Source organism: Pelecanus crispus, chromosome 14 (genome assembly GCF_030463565.1).
Source record: "Pelecanus crispus isolate bPelCri1 chromosome 14, bPelCri1.pri, whole genome shotgun sequence".
NCBI lineage: Eukaryota > Metazoa > Chordata > Aves > Pelecaniformes > Pelecanidae > Pelecanus > Pelecanus crispus.
In genome coordinates, this window is record NC_134656.1 from 17,976,566 (window position 1) to 17,993,066 (window position 16,501).

Sequence of the window (16,501 nt, forward strand, 5' to 3'; positions counted from 1 at the left end):
TGCAGTTTGTCTCCAAACCTTTGAGGTGGGGGTGATAAAGAAATTATATCACTACCAGTTATGCTTTTTCCTTTCAAAGAAATGAATATATGCATTTTCAATCATTAGTTATATACTTCTGTCTATACTACTATTCTAGTAACCATGATAAAATAGGGAAATACTTTAAATCAAAAATACACATTAGCACTTACTATAGCTGTGCTTTTTACCCCCAAATACAGGCTTTTTCGTTCAGTGTCGCTGTAGACAGAAATACCCTTGTCTGCGTGTAGACCAAGAGGTAAAGACTTTGCTTTTGCTCTTTTTTTTTTTTTTTGCTGCTTTTTCTTCTCAAAGGAGTGAGCAATTTGGGGGGGGGGGGGTGACCGAGTACTGGATTTGCTATCGTCGGCTGGGATGAACGACTGGTAAAACAGAACGAGAATTCGGTGCCTCCCATACTAGCTAGACAACACTGTTTATCTAATAAAGTGGCAAGACCCTGCAACTATTAACATGTAGTATGTCACCAGAGTTTTTTCTGACAGGGAATTAGGTAGATAATATTACTCATGGAAACACAGGTTTATGAAGGCGGAGCGGGGCAGGAGGGTAAGTAACAAAGAGTTTATGGGATAAGAAACTCACAAGCCACAATCTTTTTGTGTTTTTTTTTTTTTCAATGAAACAAAAGTTCTAATTGGTATCGCGAGCCGCTTGGCGCTCCTCCTCTGCTGGTCCGTCCTGCTCCTTCTCTGCCGACAAAGACGGGGTTTGCTCTGTACAGTTTTGACCGTTTGCAGCTTCTTTTTCCGGCAGCAAGACAGTTTCTGGCTCTGGGTTTGCCGATTCCCCTTTCGCTTTCTTTCTCTTCCGCTTCTGGCTTTCCAGGTTCGCTGCCTCCGAGTGCCTGGTTTGCTGAATGCCGGGCAGCGCCATGCCGATGCCAGGGGAAAGAAACATTGAGGGATAGATCAGTCCAGGAGACATCCCTGGGATAAGAAACGGGTTAAAAGCTACAGGACTACTGGTAGTTATTGCGGATTCTGTCTGATTAGAAAACGAACTAGGACCAGGCTTATCTTCCGAGAGAGTTTCTTTTTTCACATCCTGGCTACTCTGTTTATCCTCAGTAGCTTTCTCCGCGCTGGCCATACCACTTTTTGTTGTGCTTGTTAACGAAGTCGGAGCGGTCGCGGTACAAGTAGTTGTCATGGGGGGGTTGAGAAGTCCTCCAACGCCAAACATCTGCGGTACGGTAGCCATGCCCGGCAGCATCATGGGCAACATACTCAGGGTGCTTTTCACGTCCTCGCCGGCGGGCACTGCTGCAAATCCAGCAGGAAACCCAACCAGCCCGGTCAGAGGGATCCCTTGCATGTTTCTCATGTTCTGAAGTCCCACTAGATCCATCCCAGCAATCAGTCCGTTCATGAACAATGGTCCCATTCCAGAAGAAGAATCTGCTACAACGCCGGGGCCTTTAATGAGTTCGCTTCGGGGCCTTCTCCCCCTCCGGCGGGGCCCTGCGTCTCGGAGCACGGGCTCGGTTAGGATGCGATTGAATTTGCTTTCTGGTAAGTAGCCCTGCAAACGAAACACACACAACAGAGAACACCTGACAGTTATTACTGCATCAAAGGAAATCCGGCTTTTCTGTGCTCGCATCTGCATCCCAGACGGCGTCAGCACAGAAATATCTGCCTACATGATATGGAATTTGAGAGGTACGCACAACTTTTCCCCAAGGGATGCTGCCGAATGCAAAACACCCTCGCTCTGCCCTGGCATGATGCTGCAGCGTCGAAGCGCACAGGGAGGAAAGGAGGAAGCACATTTTTACCCCGCATTCTCACCCGAGCCCTCAGCATTGGCTGCTCACAACACGAGAAGCACCGGGGCAGCTCCGTGTCAGACGCCAACTTAGCTCCCTTCCCAGCTTTAATCGTGCCTTCAGCAACAGATGGAAAATATCATGTCTTTTAGATGTGAAGGGCCAAATTTTCCGTGCTCTGCAGGACAGCAAAGCTGCATGGGATGACAGAGAGCGGACATGCTGTCTGAGGAGTTCCCAGTTAGAGCTTCGCTGAGACGCCAGGAAGGTTCTTCTGAGCATTCAGATATGGGACCAAAACCCAGCAGCCACAACTGGGCGAGACCGTCCCGTTACACAGAGCAGTGCGGGGGGATCCATAGCACAGTTTAAAACTCCATTTTTCAGCATCCTCAGCACAGACGTTTAAACATTTCCCTTTGTGGCTCCCTTGAGTTTCAATACCGCCGCTCTTTGAACCATCTCCAATAATTGATTTAGGTACAAAAAGTATTTCCATTGACACCTGCAGTGCGGAAACTTGAATCAAATGACCCTGGCAGCCTGCACAGCACAGCTGCTGCCCAAAGAGGGAGAATCTTCTGCTCTGCTCCCACGGGCACGTGGGAAAACCTGCGTGGGACCATGACCGTGCCTGGGCTCTGCGGGGCAGCCGACCCCACGCTCCCGCCTGCCCAAGCGCCCGGAGCAGCCAGATGCCCCTCCACATGCACGTGCCAGGACGGATGCACGCTTGCCAAAAGCAAAGTGCTGATGGGGCTCGGGGGTGCGAACGCTAACGGGCATGCAGCCGCCAAACCAGGGCACGTGAGTGGGTGCCCGGGGCGGTGGCCAGGCGCACAGCTATTCCTACCGGCAAAGAGACCGTCCCCTGCGAACCGAGGTAAGGAAGAGCTGCCAGCTCGCGCGGGTGCCAGCCACCCAGACGGGGTGCCGCGGCCAGCCCGGACGCGGAGCTGTTTCCTGGGGAGTGGGACAGACCATGCCAAATCTCCAGCGCTACTTAAAAGCAAATTTGAGAGCAGTACGAACCACTAAGCCAATTGATTCCCCCTCCAGCCCTCTGCAAGGGCGTCACACAAAACACTGCAGCCACAAAACCAGGGAGCAGGCGAGAGGGACCGTAGGGAGAAGTCTGGCCAGCCCGCAGGGCAGGGAAGGGCGGTCTGGCAGCGTGTGCCGGAGGGGAGAGCGCTTCTGCCACGCCGGGGCAGGGCCGGACAGGGTGAATGAACGCAGCGAGGCGAGGCTCCGTCCTGCCCCTCTCCCTGCCTGCATCTGAGCCTTCGGCCTGGGAGCCTGCGGCGCCTTCGGCGGGCCAGGGCTGCAAGGGCAGAGTTTGCAGGAGCTGATGAAAAGCCTCGCTGAGGGTATTTTTGAAAATTTGACCCACGAGAATGTGTTTTGTTCACTCCTTGCCGTCCAGCACCCAAGGCGGATTACTGCTCCTAGGGCGTTTCTCATGCCCCTGCTATTTCTAAGCATCCCGAGGCTTTCTGGACAGTCACCCTGGGCTGCTGAGCCCCGTTCCCAGGGCGCTGACCCCCTTCTCTCCTTGCCCTGGCCGCGCCGCTGAGCTGTGGCACGCGCCCGACCTCCCTCTCTGCCACGCGAGCGCTCCCGGTGCTGCTGGCCCTGCAGCTACCCCCTCCCGCGTGCACAGATGAGGTCCTGCCTCGCAGCTCCCGGATCCTCACTGGAGAAAGGTTGTGGGGATGGGGAGGGGAAAGAAAAGATGACATGATACAGATTTCTCCAAAAGCTCTAACTTACTGAAAGCTTAACAATGTCAGCCCAGTCAGCTGCAACAGCATACTCCAAGTTTGCATCAAGCCACCTTGGCAATTCCTTCAATGCTGGTGCCGTGGCTCCCCCTAACTATAAAACACAGCAGAAGGATGACCTCTATTGCAGAAAGAGTTATGTAAAATAATACAAGAAATACGATTACACTTCCCCTAGCTCCTTGCTTTGGGCTGCAGATTGGCTGGGGCAGAGACTCTTCCCTGGCTACACACCTTTGCAGGACTCGGTATGCGCCTGCTGCCTCCAGACACACAGCTCAGGGAGAAAAGGCAAGTTCAGCCTCTGTGGCCCGTCCCATCGCCCTCCCCAGGAACAAGCGATGGGGACAGAGCTTCTATAAAAGCCATGCTCAGAACCCACCAATTCACCCAGGGCTCAATGGCCATCGTGGGTGTAACAGAGGGAAACACAGATGTGGCTGAAACCGCCTCTTTCTGCCTCACACTTTAGTTTTGGTTTTAGACGTGATTAATGTCACACCACCTTCTGACCTAGTGCGGTCCTGGGTGTGTTTAAGAACTGAATTTGGGTGGAAAGTATCCCTGAACATCCCTTCTCGTTTGGAGAGGTGAACATCAGTGCACTGGAGATTAAACTGCAGACAAGTAAATCCATGCTTCTTGCTCAGTAAGCAAGAAAAAGCCCTTCAAACCCTCCACTTCCCACATGCCCAGCACTTGGATGGGTATTGGTATGCTCTGCCTGCACCTCGTAAGGAGGAATAAATCAAAGATATTTGCATGGCAGTATTACAATTTGTGGCGTATTGCAGTGAATTCAAGGGGAACAATCAAATCCGGAATGGGAAGCACCAGCCAGGGCTGTGCTGATGGTGGCTTTAAAGCCAAAGGCTGAAACCCTTTGTGGGGTCTGTGCACCCTGGCAAGGGTGAACACTCAGACTTTCCTTACTTCACACCGAAAGTCACTTATTCCGCAGGGCTGTGTCCCCTCGGGCACACACGTGTCACAGGATAGTGTAGATTAGTGACGTCTTCCAGACTTTTGTCCCATCCATAGGCTTGTCTGGATTAAATCTCCCCCCAGGTGAGCTCGGGGTCTGCTAAGCATTTCAAGACACCAAGGGCAGAGCACAGAACAGGCCTTCGCTTACCCGCCGTCCGGTACCCTTATGTACCACAGGCACCCGCTCCTCTCCTGTGAGTGAGTTAATGTCCAACTTGCTGGGATCCTTGCAGCGTTGCCTCCTCTGCTTGGGCTTGTCTGAAAAATTCTGGAGTGCAAACAAGACAACATTAATGAGACTAGACGGCTTAATGAGCCCGGCCGGCTACAAGCCCTGCAGGAGAGCGGCACGGATGAACTCCTGAGGCACAGAGAGTCCCCGCAGACCTGGGCGGGAGCAGCGCGAGCGGCACAAGCTGGTCTCTGCCACAGGGCCAGCTCTCAAACAAGCACAATTGATTTTTGTAGGTGTAAAGGCGTTTTCAGTGTACCCCACTTAGACTGCTCCAGCTCTAATTCCCCTCCAACCCTAAAACTGCAACCTGCTGCCAATTCATACACGTGCACGGGGCGCTAACTACAACTAGGAAAGAAAGCGGGAACCGGTCTGCGTGTGCCATTCGTGTCAGTCTGATACAGCTACCTGCTTCTCGCCAGCTCGTCTGTGCTTTGTTTCACTCCTATTCCAGCTGCCCACACCATGTTTCTTTGGGATCAGAGCCCTTCAGGACCGCAACCTACAGAGTTACAGCTGAGTTGTTGCACACCCACTGCGTGCACCGAGTCCCGGCGTCAGTGTGCCTGCAGGGATGTAGCATTATAATGAACTACCGCAGGCTCTGATTCCTGAGAGTCAAAGAAAAGACCCTGAGCTCGGTCTGTCCTTCAGCAAGCTGAGCTGCTGCAGTACCCCAAAGCAGCTTTCAGTCCATCCTACCTGGAGAGAGGACACCCGCCCTGGCAGAGGAGATCCTGCAGGCCTGGCCCAGGGCACTGCGGGCTTGCTGGGACCAAGAGGCTCACCAGCAGCATGGCCAGACTGGGCGAGCTCCAGTGAGCCCCCACGGACGGCAAGGGTGATGGGAAGGCGTGGGAAGGCGGCTCCACGCCCGCTCCGCCACCTGACTGCTTCCTGCAGTGCTTCTGGGAGTCTGGCCGTGGGCACAGAGCTGCATGTATCTCTGGACTTGGAAAAGCAAGGGCCATCCTGCCCCAGCGAGCACTGGGCTCCTCGCCTCTCATCTCTAACGAGCTCCAAAACACTAACGGCTGGCCTGTACTCCAAGCTCCAGGGAATCCCTGCCTCAGGCACACAACCTCCAGGACCAAGATGCAGTCCTTTATGGATTACCACCACATTTCTTCCTACTCTGTTTTGCAGCCTGTGCTCTGCCTACCACACGGTCTAACAGGCTAAATAAGCTGAAACCTGGGGCTAAACAACCTGTGAAACCAAGAGGCGGATGAGATGGCAGGAAGAATCAAACAGACTTTGCATCCCACTTTCTGCCATTCTGCTTTCTGGCAGCACCCGCGGCCACGCAACCGCAGCCTTTGCAGCCTGCAACACAGCCGCTTCGGTCCAGTTTCTAAAGCGAGGAGCTTTCCTCTTGTCTGGGAACCTTATTTAATAAAACAGCCCTGCCTAAAAAGACCCCAGGTGAAAGGGAGCAACACAGACCTTGAGCATCCCAAATCCCACTTCCCATTTCTCTCCCCATCCCTGACGCTTCTGGAAGACACTGGATTAATTGTGCATTGGGCAGACAGAGGCACTGGAGCTGGAGAATGGACCTTGGGGCAGGAGGACGCAGCCTAGCAAGTGCCTTTCACTGCTGTACAGGGAACCGTGCCCGCCTCCCAGACATGTGATGAACCTCCCAAACAGCCCTGATGAACACCACAAGCCACGGTACAGGGAAAAAGGCTGCATTTTGAGACACTGTGGAAGCCCTGAACTCAAGAGCAACCACAGAAAACCTAACACGAAGGGCAACGCACAAGGCAGACACACACACACGTGCCACCGAAGGCCACCCTTACTGTGCCAAAGCCGGGAACGTCGAGTGTGTAGTCGGACTGCTGACGGAGCCAGTCGAGGAGACTCTTATTCGGGACAGCCTTCTCTGCTTGGCTGCCTGCAGCTGGGACTGGCTGTGGAGTTGAGGTAGCAGCAACCGGCCCATCGGGGAGGGGACTGTTCTGGGGGGGCTGCGGCTGGTCTTCCTGAACATCCTGACGTGGAGGGAGGAGCAGGGAGAGCCCATCAGCAGCACATGGTGATGCATGTGCACCCAGATAAGCAGAGCCCCAAAGCAGGTCATCTGCTCCCATCGCGCAGATTAATCCACATACTCCTAGTGCCTGTTCCTTAAATCACCACCCACCACCACAGTACACTTCCACTCAGTCCCCAGCACTGGTGGCACAGAGGGCGGAGCGAGCTGGCAGATGCTTCTGAACTCACCTGGAAACACCCTCATCACCAGGAGGACCAACCTCCCCTCAGATCACTCCTAAAAGTGGTCTAGAGGGACTGGTCTTGCTCCCAGAGCCCCAGTCGTCTTTGAGTGGATCCCAGGGTAGAAGGAGAAAGGGTGCAGCAGGCTCGTGGCCGCAGCTCCAATGCAGTCAAGGACCTTCCCCCATGTTCTCTAACCCTAGACACCCCCCGAGGTGGGACAGCTGCTTTTGATAAAGCTTACTGGAACTCAAACACTCCAGGCAGAGTGCTGCAAGCCAGAGGGAAAACTTCCCTTCCTCCCTGGAGTAGTATCCGCTCCTGCCTGCTCCAGCACAAGCCAAGCTGTCCTGGAGGAGGTCCCACATTGTCATGAGCGGCAGAGCTCGTAGGGGAGAGCTGGACCGTGAGACAAATCGTGCTGACTCCATCGGAGCCAAGTGAAAGAGGGGAGCGTCAACCCACCTGCAGCCTGGTTGGAAGAGGCCTCTCCTTCAAGAAGATGAGGTCCATCCCTTCTACATTTTTTCTCCTGCCCCGTCTCCTCCTCATGGCAGCATCGTCTCTTCGCAGGCTGCCATTTACAATTTGTCCTGTGACAGGATGGATTAACCCTGCCTGGAGGATGCCAGATAAGTCCATGCCCAGAGAGCCCTGGAGCGTGTTCACGGTACCCAGTTTGGGCATGTTGGCATTCAGGGGGAAAGGAGAGGAGTTCCCCGGGGACCCATCAGAGCCTCTGGACAAGTCCACCGCTGCATCACGCCAGCCGTTCAGCACAATGGGTGGATGAACGTGGGTTGCTGCTAGCTGCTCCAAGCTCCTCTGCTTGGCATCTCTCTCCATCTCGAATTCATAGGGCCTCCTGTGCTTCCGCTCATCCTTTGCAAAGGCAGGGGTCAGGAAACCTTCCTGTGTGTATCAAAGCCATGGAGAGGGTTACGGCTGCTCGTGCGCTGCCCAGGGGCCACAGCTCTTCAACACTGAGCTAATGGTCAGGCTCTTCTGTCTCTCCACAGGAGCCCTGGAGGATGCCCTGTCCCTGGGCACGTCACACTTCTCCTTCCCTTCGTGGGAGCACCCTCACACACACCGATCCCCCAAGGTGCTATAACCCTGGGTGCTCTGCCAGCTGCCGGGCAGCTGGGCTGCGGTCCCATGCCAGCAGCTTCCGCCTCTGCGCTGTGTCCAACAGCAAGAGGAGATGGAGAGCGCTGGTGACTGTCGGGGCAGTGCCCGCTCCTGCACCCTTTCCTTTGGGACACCAGGGCAGTGTCCCCTTTTCCTCCTGACCATGCCAGGTGCTCCAGTGCTGACTCTGGAAGCACCTCTACAGCCGCAGGAGCTGCGGAGCTGCCGCAGAACAGCCGCCTTCCCGGGGGGGAGCAGGGCTGGCGGGGGGCTGAGAGCACGGGGAGCTCAGCAGGAGCCCTCAGTGGAGGGGACCAGGGGGCTTAAGCCGTGTGTTAGACACTGCAAGTGGCACCAAGAGGCAGTGAAAACCCAGGCCCCGCTTGGGAAACTCCTGAGCACTTGTGGGCAATGCTTCACCCCAGAGTCCCAAGCCTGTCCCTGCCTGAGGGCCCCCCTCACCTTTTGTACCTGTGAGATTAACACCCCGTTATTGAAGCTGGGTTCGGGGGCTTCTGACTCGGCAAAGCTGTTCCTGCTGCCGGCATTGCTGGCTACCGCTGGAGCCGTAAGCAGGCTTTGTGTCTCAAACTGCTGGCTGGAGGAAGGCCACTTGCCCTTCAGGATGGCATGGCAGATGTTGTCAATGCGGTTGATGATCACACGGTCCTGCAAACAAGAGTTGGACAGTGGCAGGCTGGGACTCGAATGACTGACTCGTGTATGTCGTCTCAGGATTAAAGACAAACCCAGTCCTGGTGACCTCAGCCTGGCAGGGAACTGCTTTGGGGCAGGCGTGTCCATGGCACGGGTGCTTGGGAAGAGCACCCCAGTTAGAGCATCCGTGGGGAGCCGTGTGCGGAGGACCAGGAGGCAGAGCTGAGGCTGTGTGAGCCACTGCTGCTCAGGACCATGCAGCAACACTTGCAATACAAACAGTGTTAATTTTCAACTCACCTTAGGCCACTCGGAGAAGGAGTAAAGTGTCTTCTCCTGCAGCAGCTGGGCTATGGTCGGTGCCCGGGCATCCTGAAGGTCATCGATCTCCCCGGGCAGGACAGAAGCAGAACTCTTGCTCTCTTCCTCCAAGTACTTCTCTGGACCATCTGAGAAAGCGACAGAGAACAGAGACCATCACCGCCCCGCCTCTCGCCTTCTCGAGGCAGGAGCAACTCCTCACACCTGCCCACCCCAGCGCCCAGCTGGCTCCACAAAGGTCCCATTCCTCAACCAGACACCAAGAAATGCAGCAGCCCCGGGTCACGGCAGGCGGCCCACGCTGCTCAGGAAGGGCCAGCACTCCCCTGAGTCTGGGGGGCTCGTACTGCAGTGGCCCCCAGCCCTGACCATCCCCGTGCCCTGGGTGGGTGAGGAGGATGGCACATGCCTTTCCAGAAGGAGCTGCTCACCAGGCAGTGCCCCGTGCCAGGACGGAAAGGGCGTCCTGCATTCCATGGGATGCTCATGGCAGAAGGGCTGCTGGGGCTCAGGGTGGGGGGTTCTGGCCAGCCCTGCTGGCAAACGCAGCCACCAACCCTTTGTTCCCCAATCACATCAGCTCCAGGGACCCCAACGCCTGCAGAAGGGAGGCTGCTCTGGGGGCTCGGCACCCAAGGCTTCGGCTCCGCAGGGAGGACAGCAGGTCCCTGCCACCCCAGCCGGAGGTGACTGCCATCCAGAGGGAGCTCTCAGGACCGTACCTTGACTCCGGCTGCTGCTGGCTTTCTCCCCCTCATCTCTGTTCTCACACTCTTCTTGCTTCACCCCCTGGGGCTCGGGGTGCAGGGTGTCTCTGCAGCCTGCCTGCCCCTCAGCCCCTCGGCCCCAGGCCTCCCCGCCAGCACAGGGGGGCTCTGCCCCTGGGGCCCCCAGCAGAGGTGCGGGCAGGCTGAAAGCCTGGCTCCGAGCCTGACCCGGTGAGTGCTGCAGGCTGCTCTCCTCATCCAGGCCACGGTCCTCCCTGCCCTCTGGCCCGGGCTCCCCCAGCCCTTCGGGTGTCCCCAGCCCCAGGGACTCTCTCTCGCCATTCACATCTTCTGGGCAAGTGTCCTCGGGCGTGGGGAGGCCAGAGCTCTGCTCCTCGCCCCCTAGTTCATTAGCTTCGGGGTCACAACCGGCCCTGGTCCTGGGACCACTCAAGCCTTCCACCACATCTGCTGCTGCCTCAGAGTTATCATCGTCCTCTTCTTCCTCTTCATCTTCCTCGCTGTGGCTCTGACTTGGCCCTGACTTTGCCTCCATTCCTTTCTTCTGCAGCAGATTGATGAACCTCTGCTCAGGAGGAACCTTTATTTCATAGTTACGAAGACTGGGACTGTAGAGCCCCACGCTTATGACCCCTTCCACGGCACCGTGCTCAGGCAGCACTGGCGCAGGGCTGGTGAGGTCTCCCTTCCGCTGCAAGGCTTCGCAGAGCTCTGCTGGGACGCTCCGCGAAGGGTCGCTTTCGGGGGTAGAAGGTGAAGGCTCAGCTTCCTCGTTCTGGCTGTCCATGCGGTCACAGCCCACCTGCAAACCCTCTAGGAAGGGAGTGTCTCTCATGGCATCTGCATCACAACTCGACGGATCCTCGTCCCCCTCTAGCTTGCCCTCAGAGAGTTTAGCAACGCTGCTTCCAACTTCCGTGCAACTTGGGCTGTCCCGGGCAAGGGAGCTTTGCTCGCTGTTACAGGCCTTCTCATCGTACATCATGCACACCAACGAGTCCGGCAGAGAGCTCTCATCATAGTTACTGGAAATGATGTCCCGGACTTTAGACATGAATGTTTCACAGTTTGCATCCGGTGGACTGCCCCCAGCCTGGGACATAGTGTTGTCTACGGTGTCTAGCTTAATCTGACTCTCAGCTTCAGTCTCCAGGGATTCGCAAGTCCGGTCCACCTGGCTGTACAGAGGGGAACTGTAGAGTTTGGAGTTAGTCTGGTAAAGGCAGCACAGGGTTTCTGGGCCTGGGAGCCCCGTTCTTTTATGCTGGGCATAGTTCCTGTATGCATCTAAAAAAGACAGCTGGGGGTCATTCATGATGTAGTAGTCAGTGCGATTCAGGCCATGCTTGGCGGTGCCGATCAGCAGGTCCCGATCATGTTTGCCACACTCCCACCACACTGGCAGGTAGAGGCTCGGCCGGCACAGCTTAAGCCGCTCGTGGAGCTGCGGACACTTGAGCACCTGCTCGCGCACCTTTCGCAGAAGCTCGATACGGTAGAGGGTTCTGGCAGCACGTTCCTCCGTGATGGGCTCCACATAGATGTCAGGGTCTGGGGGACCTACAGCAGGGACAGAAAAGCCAAGGCCCCATTATACAGATTGATGAGAGTTACTCAGAGGCAGTGATGAGCAAGGTGAGTTTTAACTCTCGCTCAGACTGCAGGTCAGGTGCGGGGAGTGCCTGTAACCACTGTTGAGGCTGCTTTTTCTCACCACCTTCACTTCATTTGCCACCAAATGGACACATGGGAGTAAACTCCCTCGACTTTAGCAGCTGGACCAAGAGCAGCACTCAGATGCAGAGGATTTCAGATTCTTGTCTGAGCTCTGCTCCATCAGTGCCAGCAGTGCTGGAGCTGCCTGGACCTGCCGGCAGAGCGGCTCCATGGGGTCTGTGCCTCTGGTAGCCCTTCAGCAGGTTCTCAGGGAAGGGAGTCCCTCAACTCGTGCAGCTCTTTTGATGAGGAACACCTACCTAAGGCATTAACACACACATCCAAGGAACTGCGCCTGAGACCAGACCTCCTGACAGGTCGGAGGCAAAATCCTTTCTGCTGCTGTTAGAAGCAAATCACTTTGGGCTTAAATAGCCCCCAATCAGCTTTTCATCTGCCATGTCCTGCATGGTGCCAATGCACTGGGGCTCTGCAGGGCACTCTGAGAAAACGGATGCCCTGTGTGCTGGCCAGGCTTCCCAAGCCTCCTGCAGTGGGTTCAGCCTCCCCTTACCCTGTAGCAGAGCTCTCTAGTCAGCTACGCCACAGCATGAGCACCGTGCAGACTCTGTCCAGCACCAGCAGAGAGATACTTGGAAAGAAAGCAGCAATACAGATCGCCCAAACAACCCGCAGCTCCAGTGTCGAGGAGATGTGATCTGCTGCTTCTCTGCTCTTCCTGCCTCACATCTAGTGGTTGCTGTCTTGGATAAAATTGGTTGTGATTTCACGGGAGAGCTTCGTGAGAGCTGTGAGAGCAGGGGCTGGAGCCCACAGGGCTGCTCTACCTCCCCATCATGCTGGGGAGGCTGTACACGGTGGTGACAAGGCAGCCAGAAATGCACGTGGCTTCTGCAAGCCCACAGCTTGCCTGGCGTCTTGCTGCCTCCAACTGTCCCTGAAACTCCTCCCTCGCTCTCCTGCTCCATGAGAGCCATGGGACCATTTCTGACCTATGGCTACACAGACCTACCGTTACCCCCTCACAGGCCATGCAGTTTCCACTCACCATCCTCTTTCCACAGTGGGAGACCACAGACATTCTTGCACATGGCCACGAAGCTGTAGAAGTACTTCTCCAGGCTCTCATCTGTCTTCTTCTCCAGCCTAGAGATGGCTCGGAACTGGGCCCAGTCAAAGACCTTTTTCTCCTGGTCATAGATAACCCCAAAGGAGGAGACAGTGCGGTAGAAATCTGCCTGCTCCCTCCTGGTCCACCTGTGGGGCAGGGAGGAGACACGAACACCACTGAGACACGTTCTGGTCCCAGCGTGGGCAAGGCACCAGGCAGAGAGGCTCAGGGAGGACTATCTAGTTACTGTCCACCAGTTTTGGGGGAACTGCCAGGAGGAGCACACCAGGGAGAACATCACAACCTCAGATCCTCTGCCTTATGGCGCATAGCGAGGAGGAGCGAAGGCCACGGGCCCTCTGGCTCTCAGCTCACTGTTGAAAAAACACTCTCATCTGGTTGAAAAAATGCTAAGTGCAGCTCCTGCCTGTGCTGCCGATGGGACGCAGGCTCCAGCAGCTTCTGTGGAGGCACAAACCTATCTCACCTATCTGCTTCCTGCACATCGAGTTGTCTCATCACTTCCACAGAAAGGCCAACTCTCTGTACCAGGAATTAGAAAAGAAGGTCCTGCAGACACAGCTCTCATCCAGCCTCTTCCAGAGGGAAACCGGGACTGGGGCTCGCTGTAAGGGTCCGAGTAACAAACACCATCCACCCTGCTGACTCCTGTGGACTCCTGGGTGCCAGGGGTGGGTGTCAGCCCCTCCCCGCTGAAGGAAAGAAGCCGTGGTGATGGGGGCTTTCAGTTACAGCACAGTTAGAGCACAACTTTCACTCTGGCTTGGGCCCTCTGAGCTTTCACCTCATGGGGATCACTCAAAGGAACGATCCAGGACAGAGATGGTGAAGAGCATCCTGGGCAAACGCAGCCCCAGGCAAACAGAGCGCAGAGAAACAGGCCACAGAGAACAGCCCAGGGTGCAAACTGCAGGGCAAGCGCAGGAGCAGGTCCTGGCAGAGAAAGGTGAGTGCTGCAGGCTGAAGAAAGCTTAAAGTCACATCTCAACTCCTCTGAATTGCAGCTGGGACACGTCAAGGGAGAACAGACAGGGTGACAGCACCCACAGCACTCTCCAACTGACCAAAACACACCTAGACCAGCATTTCCACCCATGCTCCCAGGGGCCATGAGCCCTCTGCAGTGGTATTTCATTCCAAAAAGGTGAATAATAAGAAGAAAGTTAATTAAAAAATCAATGATCCAAATCAAGGAGCCCAACAGGGAGTTTGTTGAAAGGTCTCAAAGGCTGGTGGGAAACTGCCTAGGATGCTCCTGTAAGGAGACGCAAAAAAAGAAAAGCCCACAGAATTAAAGAGCAGGATACCAGGCTGCTGTGGTATCTGAAGCACAACCACTGATGCCCCCACTTTGGAGAGGGGACGGTACAACTGGAAGAGGCCCAGAGGAAGGGGAGAGGGCTGGAGCAGCTTCCGTGCAAGGAGGCCGTGAACAGAGAGCACGGGGCAGCCCAGATACCAAGCGGTTCCGTGGGTTCCTGCAATGGGGACAGGTTCACAGGAGACAAAGCCATCGAGGACTGCTGACCAGAGAGAGCCCCTGCAGTTCTGGAAGTCCCAGGGCTGTGCACTGGAGACCGGCAGCGATGGACACAGCATCACCCGGCCGCACACCCTCCCCGGTTTCTGCACAGAGCCACGCAGGGTGCCAGGAAGGTCCCACCATCCTTCCACTTACTGGGACGCGAGCGAAATGCGAGCACACCACAACCAGGATATGCCACCACTGGGCTCCCGAGGCCATGAGCAGGAGGCTAAAGCAGCAGTGTGAGAGCCGTGAGGGTCAGAAAGGCTACGCACATGGGCTGCAACAGTGCTCATCCATCACCCTCATCCATGGTGTGTCCCAAATGCACAACACTGCTCAACAGCACCGGCTCTGCTGGGACTGGGGGGCGATCCCTGGCCCAGCAGACGCTGGATTTGACTCTGAAGAGCTGTCCCCTCACTTCCTTTCACCGTGCCACCAGCTGCTATCCACAAACTACAGCGGAGGCTGCTCCCCGGCCGGGCTGGCTGCCGGAGGCTCCCTCACGGCTGGGAGCAGCATTCCCTGCCCAGCAAGGACCCACGCGCCTCCGTCGCGCGGGCAGCTGGCTGCACAGACAGCCGTGGTGACATCTACCTGGGTAAATGCAGGGGAGCAAGGATTTCAACTGGCCTAGAGCTTTGGAAAGGACCCTCTGCTGCATTACCTTTTCTGCATTTCTTTGTTCACCGAGTCCATCTCAGAGGCTCTCCTGAACATCTCGTCCTGCAGCCAGTATCCATGGTTACCGGGCACCAGCATCTCGGCACGGGGAGGCAGCTCTTTGCGGTTGCAGCGCTGGTAGACAGTGACGAGCCTCCGCAGTCTGGCTGTGAGGGCAGATGAGACAGGCCAGCAGGATCTGTCTGAGTCGGAGCCATCCTGGGCTTCAAACATCAGCAAGGACATTAGTATTTAATGCACACTCAAAGCCACAGGTTCCCACATCCCTCCAGCCAGCTCTAAGAGCTCCCTCCCACAGGGAACACCAGGGATCACAGTCATGAGTGGGGGGCTGCAGTGACCATCCCTGGGCCTCCGCACCCCGAAAGCTGCTGGCTCACAGGCTTGCCATGTCTGAGCTTCCTTCAGACAGAGCCCAGAAGTAGAGGTCAGGGTAGGAATGATGGCTCCGGGCCAGGCCACGCATGGGAGAGGACTGCAGCTCCCTGCGCAGCAGCAGGGCCAGCCAGCCCATGGCATCCGCCAGCACTGCCCACTGCAGAGACCCCACACGCTCATCTCGTGCAGGCAACTGTATGGACAAGGGCAGGCTAACAGCTTCTAGTCACCCCTGGCTGGCTTTGGCTAGTAACACTTTTTCGGGACCCTGTCTGCCCTGTCACGGGGCCCATCCCTGGGTCACACGTGACTCTGCACAGGAGGGCTCCTGACAGGAGCCTGCCCAGCTTAAGCTACCTCACCCACTGACACAGAGCAACGCGTCCCCCCAGCCCAGCAGCGTGTCCCTCCCACCCCCAGCAGCGCCTGCCTCAGCGCCCCGGCTCCGACTGCGCCGTGCCAGCCCCCGGGAAGCCATGCACCGTGCTGCGGGAGATACGGCCTCACCTGCCGCTGGCTCGTCCCGCTTCTCACTGGCTTCGCCCACCCCAGCAGCCATGATGTCCTGCAGAAGAAAACCATCAGAGAGGGCTCTCCAGCCCCGCACAGAAATGCCCACACCCGCGGCCCTGGCAGGGTACGGGGTGGCAGGAGGGGCAGGGCTGCGTGTCCTGTGCCCTCCGGCTGCAGTCGCTGGCTGCATACGGGATCAGAGCAGCACGGACAGGGGAGGTGACAGCTCAGAGGGGCAGTGCTGTCCACTTTGGGCCTGGAGTGACACAGGCTGTAGTGCCACTGCCCGGGACAGTAGCAGTGCAACAGCCTCCACTGCTCAAACGACCCCTGCACCCTCCCGTGCTGCCTGGTTCACTGCTCTTCCTCTCCCCCAGGCCCATTTCTTTTGGGACACCCCCGACTCCTTTGCCAGGACCCCATGTAGCTCCTGAAGCTGAGTGCGCGAACCAGCACCCCTGGCCGTCCCCAGCCCTCAATCCCCCTCAGCTCCCCACGAGGCAGACGCTGCCCAGGTCCGCAGGAAACACAGAGGCAACAGCAGAGCAGAGATGACACAGACAGCGTGGGGCAGAGCCCGTGCACGGCACAGCAAAGCCGGCACAGAGCAGGGTCACCGGCAGCACTGGTTCCCCTGTGCCCCGCAGCAGAGCTGACAGAGCCAAACCTGCGGCACGGGGCGGGAGGGCAGGCCTGGCAGCAGC

The 16,501-nt window shown here is 56.8% G+C and overlaps 1 protein-coding gene across 1 annotated transcript in view; it reads right to left on the minus strand.

Annotated features, from left to right (window-relative positions):
- Positions 1-678: 678 nt before the first annotated feature.
- Positions 679-16,501, minus strand: part of CHD6 (chromodomain helicase DNA binding protein 6) — a 50,421-nt gene continuing 34,598 nt past the window's right edge. Inside the window, exons 27-37 of the mRNA XM_075721378.1 lie at positions 15,792-15,849; positions 14,890-15,109; positions 12,611-12,819; positions 9,880-11,445; positions 9,137-9,285; positions 8,642-8,848; positions 7,514-7,960; positions 6,631-6,822; positions 4,736-4,855; positions 3,590-3,694; positions 679-1,569 (exon numbers count right to left, since the gene is read on the minus strand). Coding sequence (XP_075577493.1) covers positions 679-1,569; positions 3,590-3,694; positions 4,736-4,855; positions 6,631-6,822; positions 7,514-7,960; positions 8,642-8,848; positions 9,137-9,285; positions 9,880-11,445; positions 12,611-12,819; positions 14,890-15,109; positions 15,792-15,849 — 4,164 coding nt within the window. The remainder of the gene's footprint in view (positions 1,570-3,589; positions 3,695-4,735; positions 4,856-6,630; positions 6,823-7,513; positions 7,961-8,641; positions 8,849-9,136; positions 9,286-9,879; positions 11,446-12,610; positions 12,820-14,889; positions 15,110-15,791; positions 15,850-16,501) is intronic.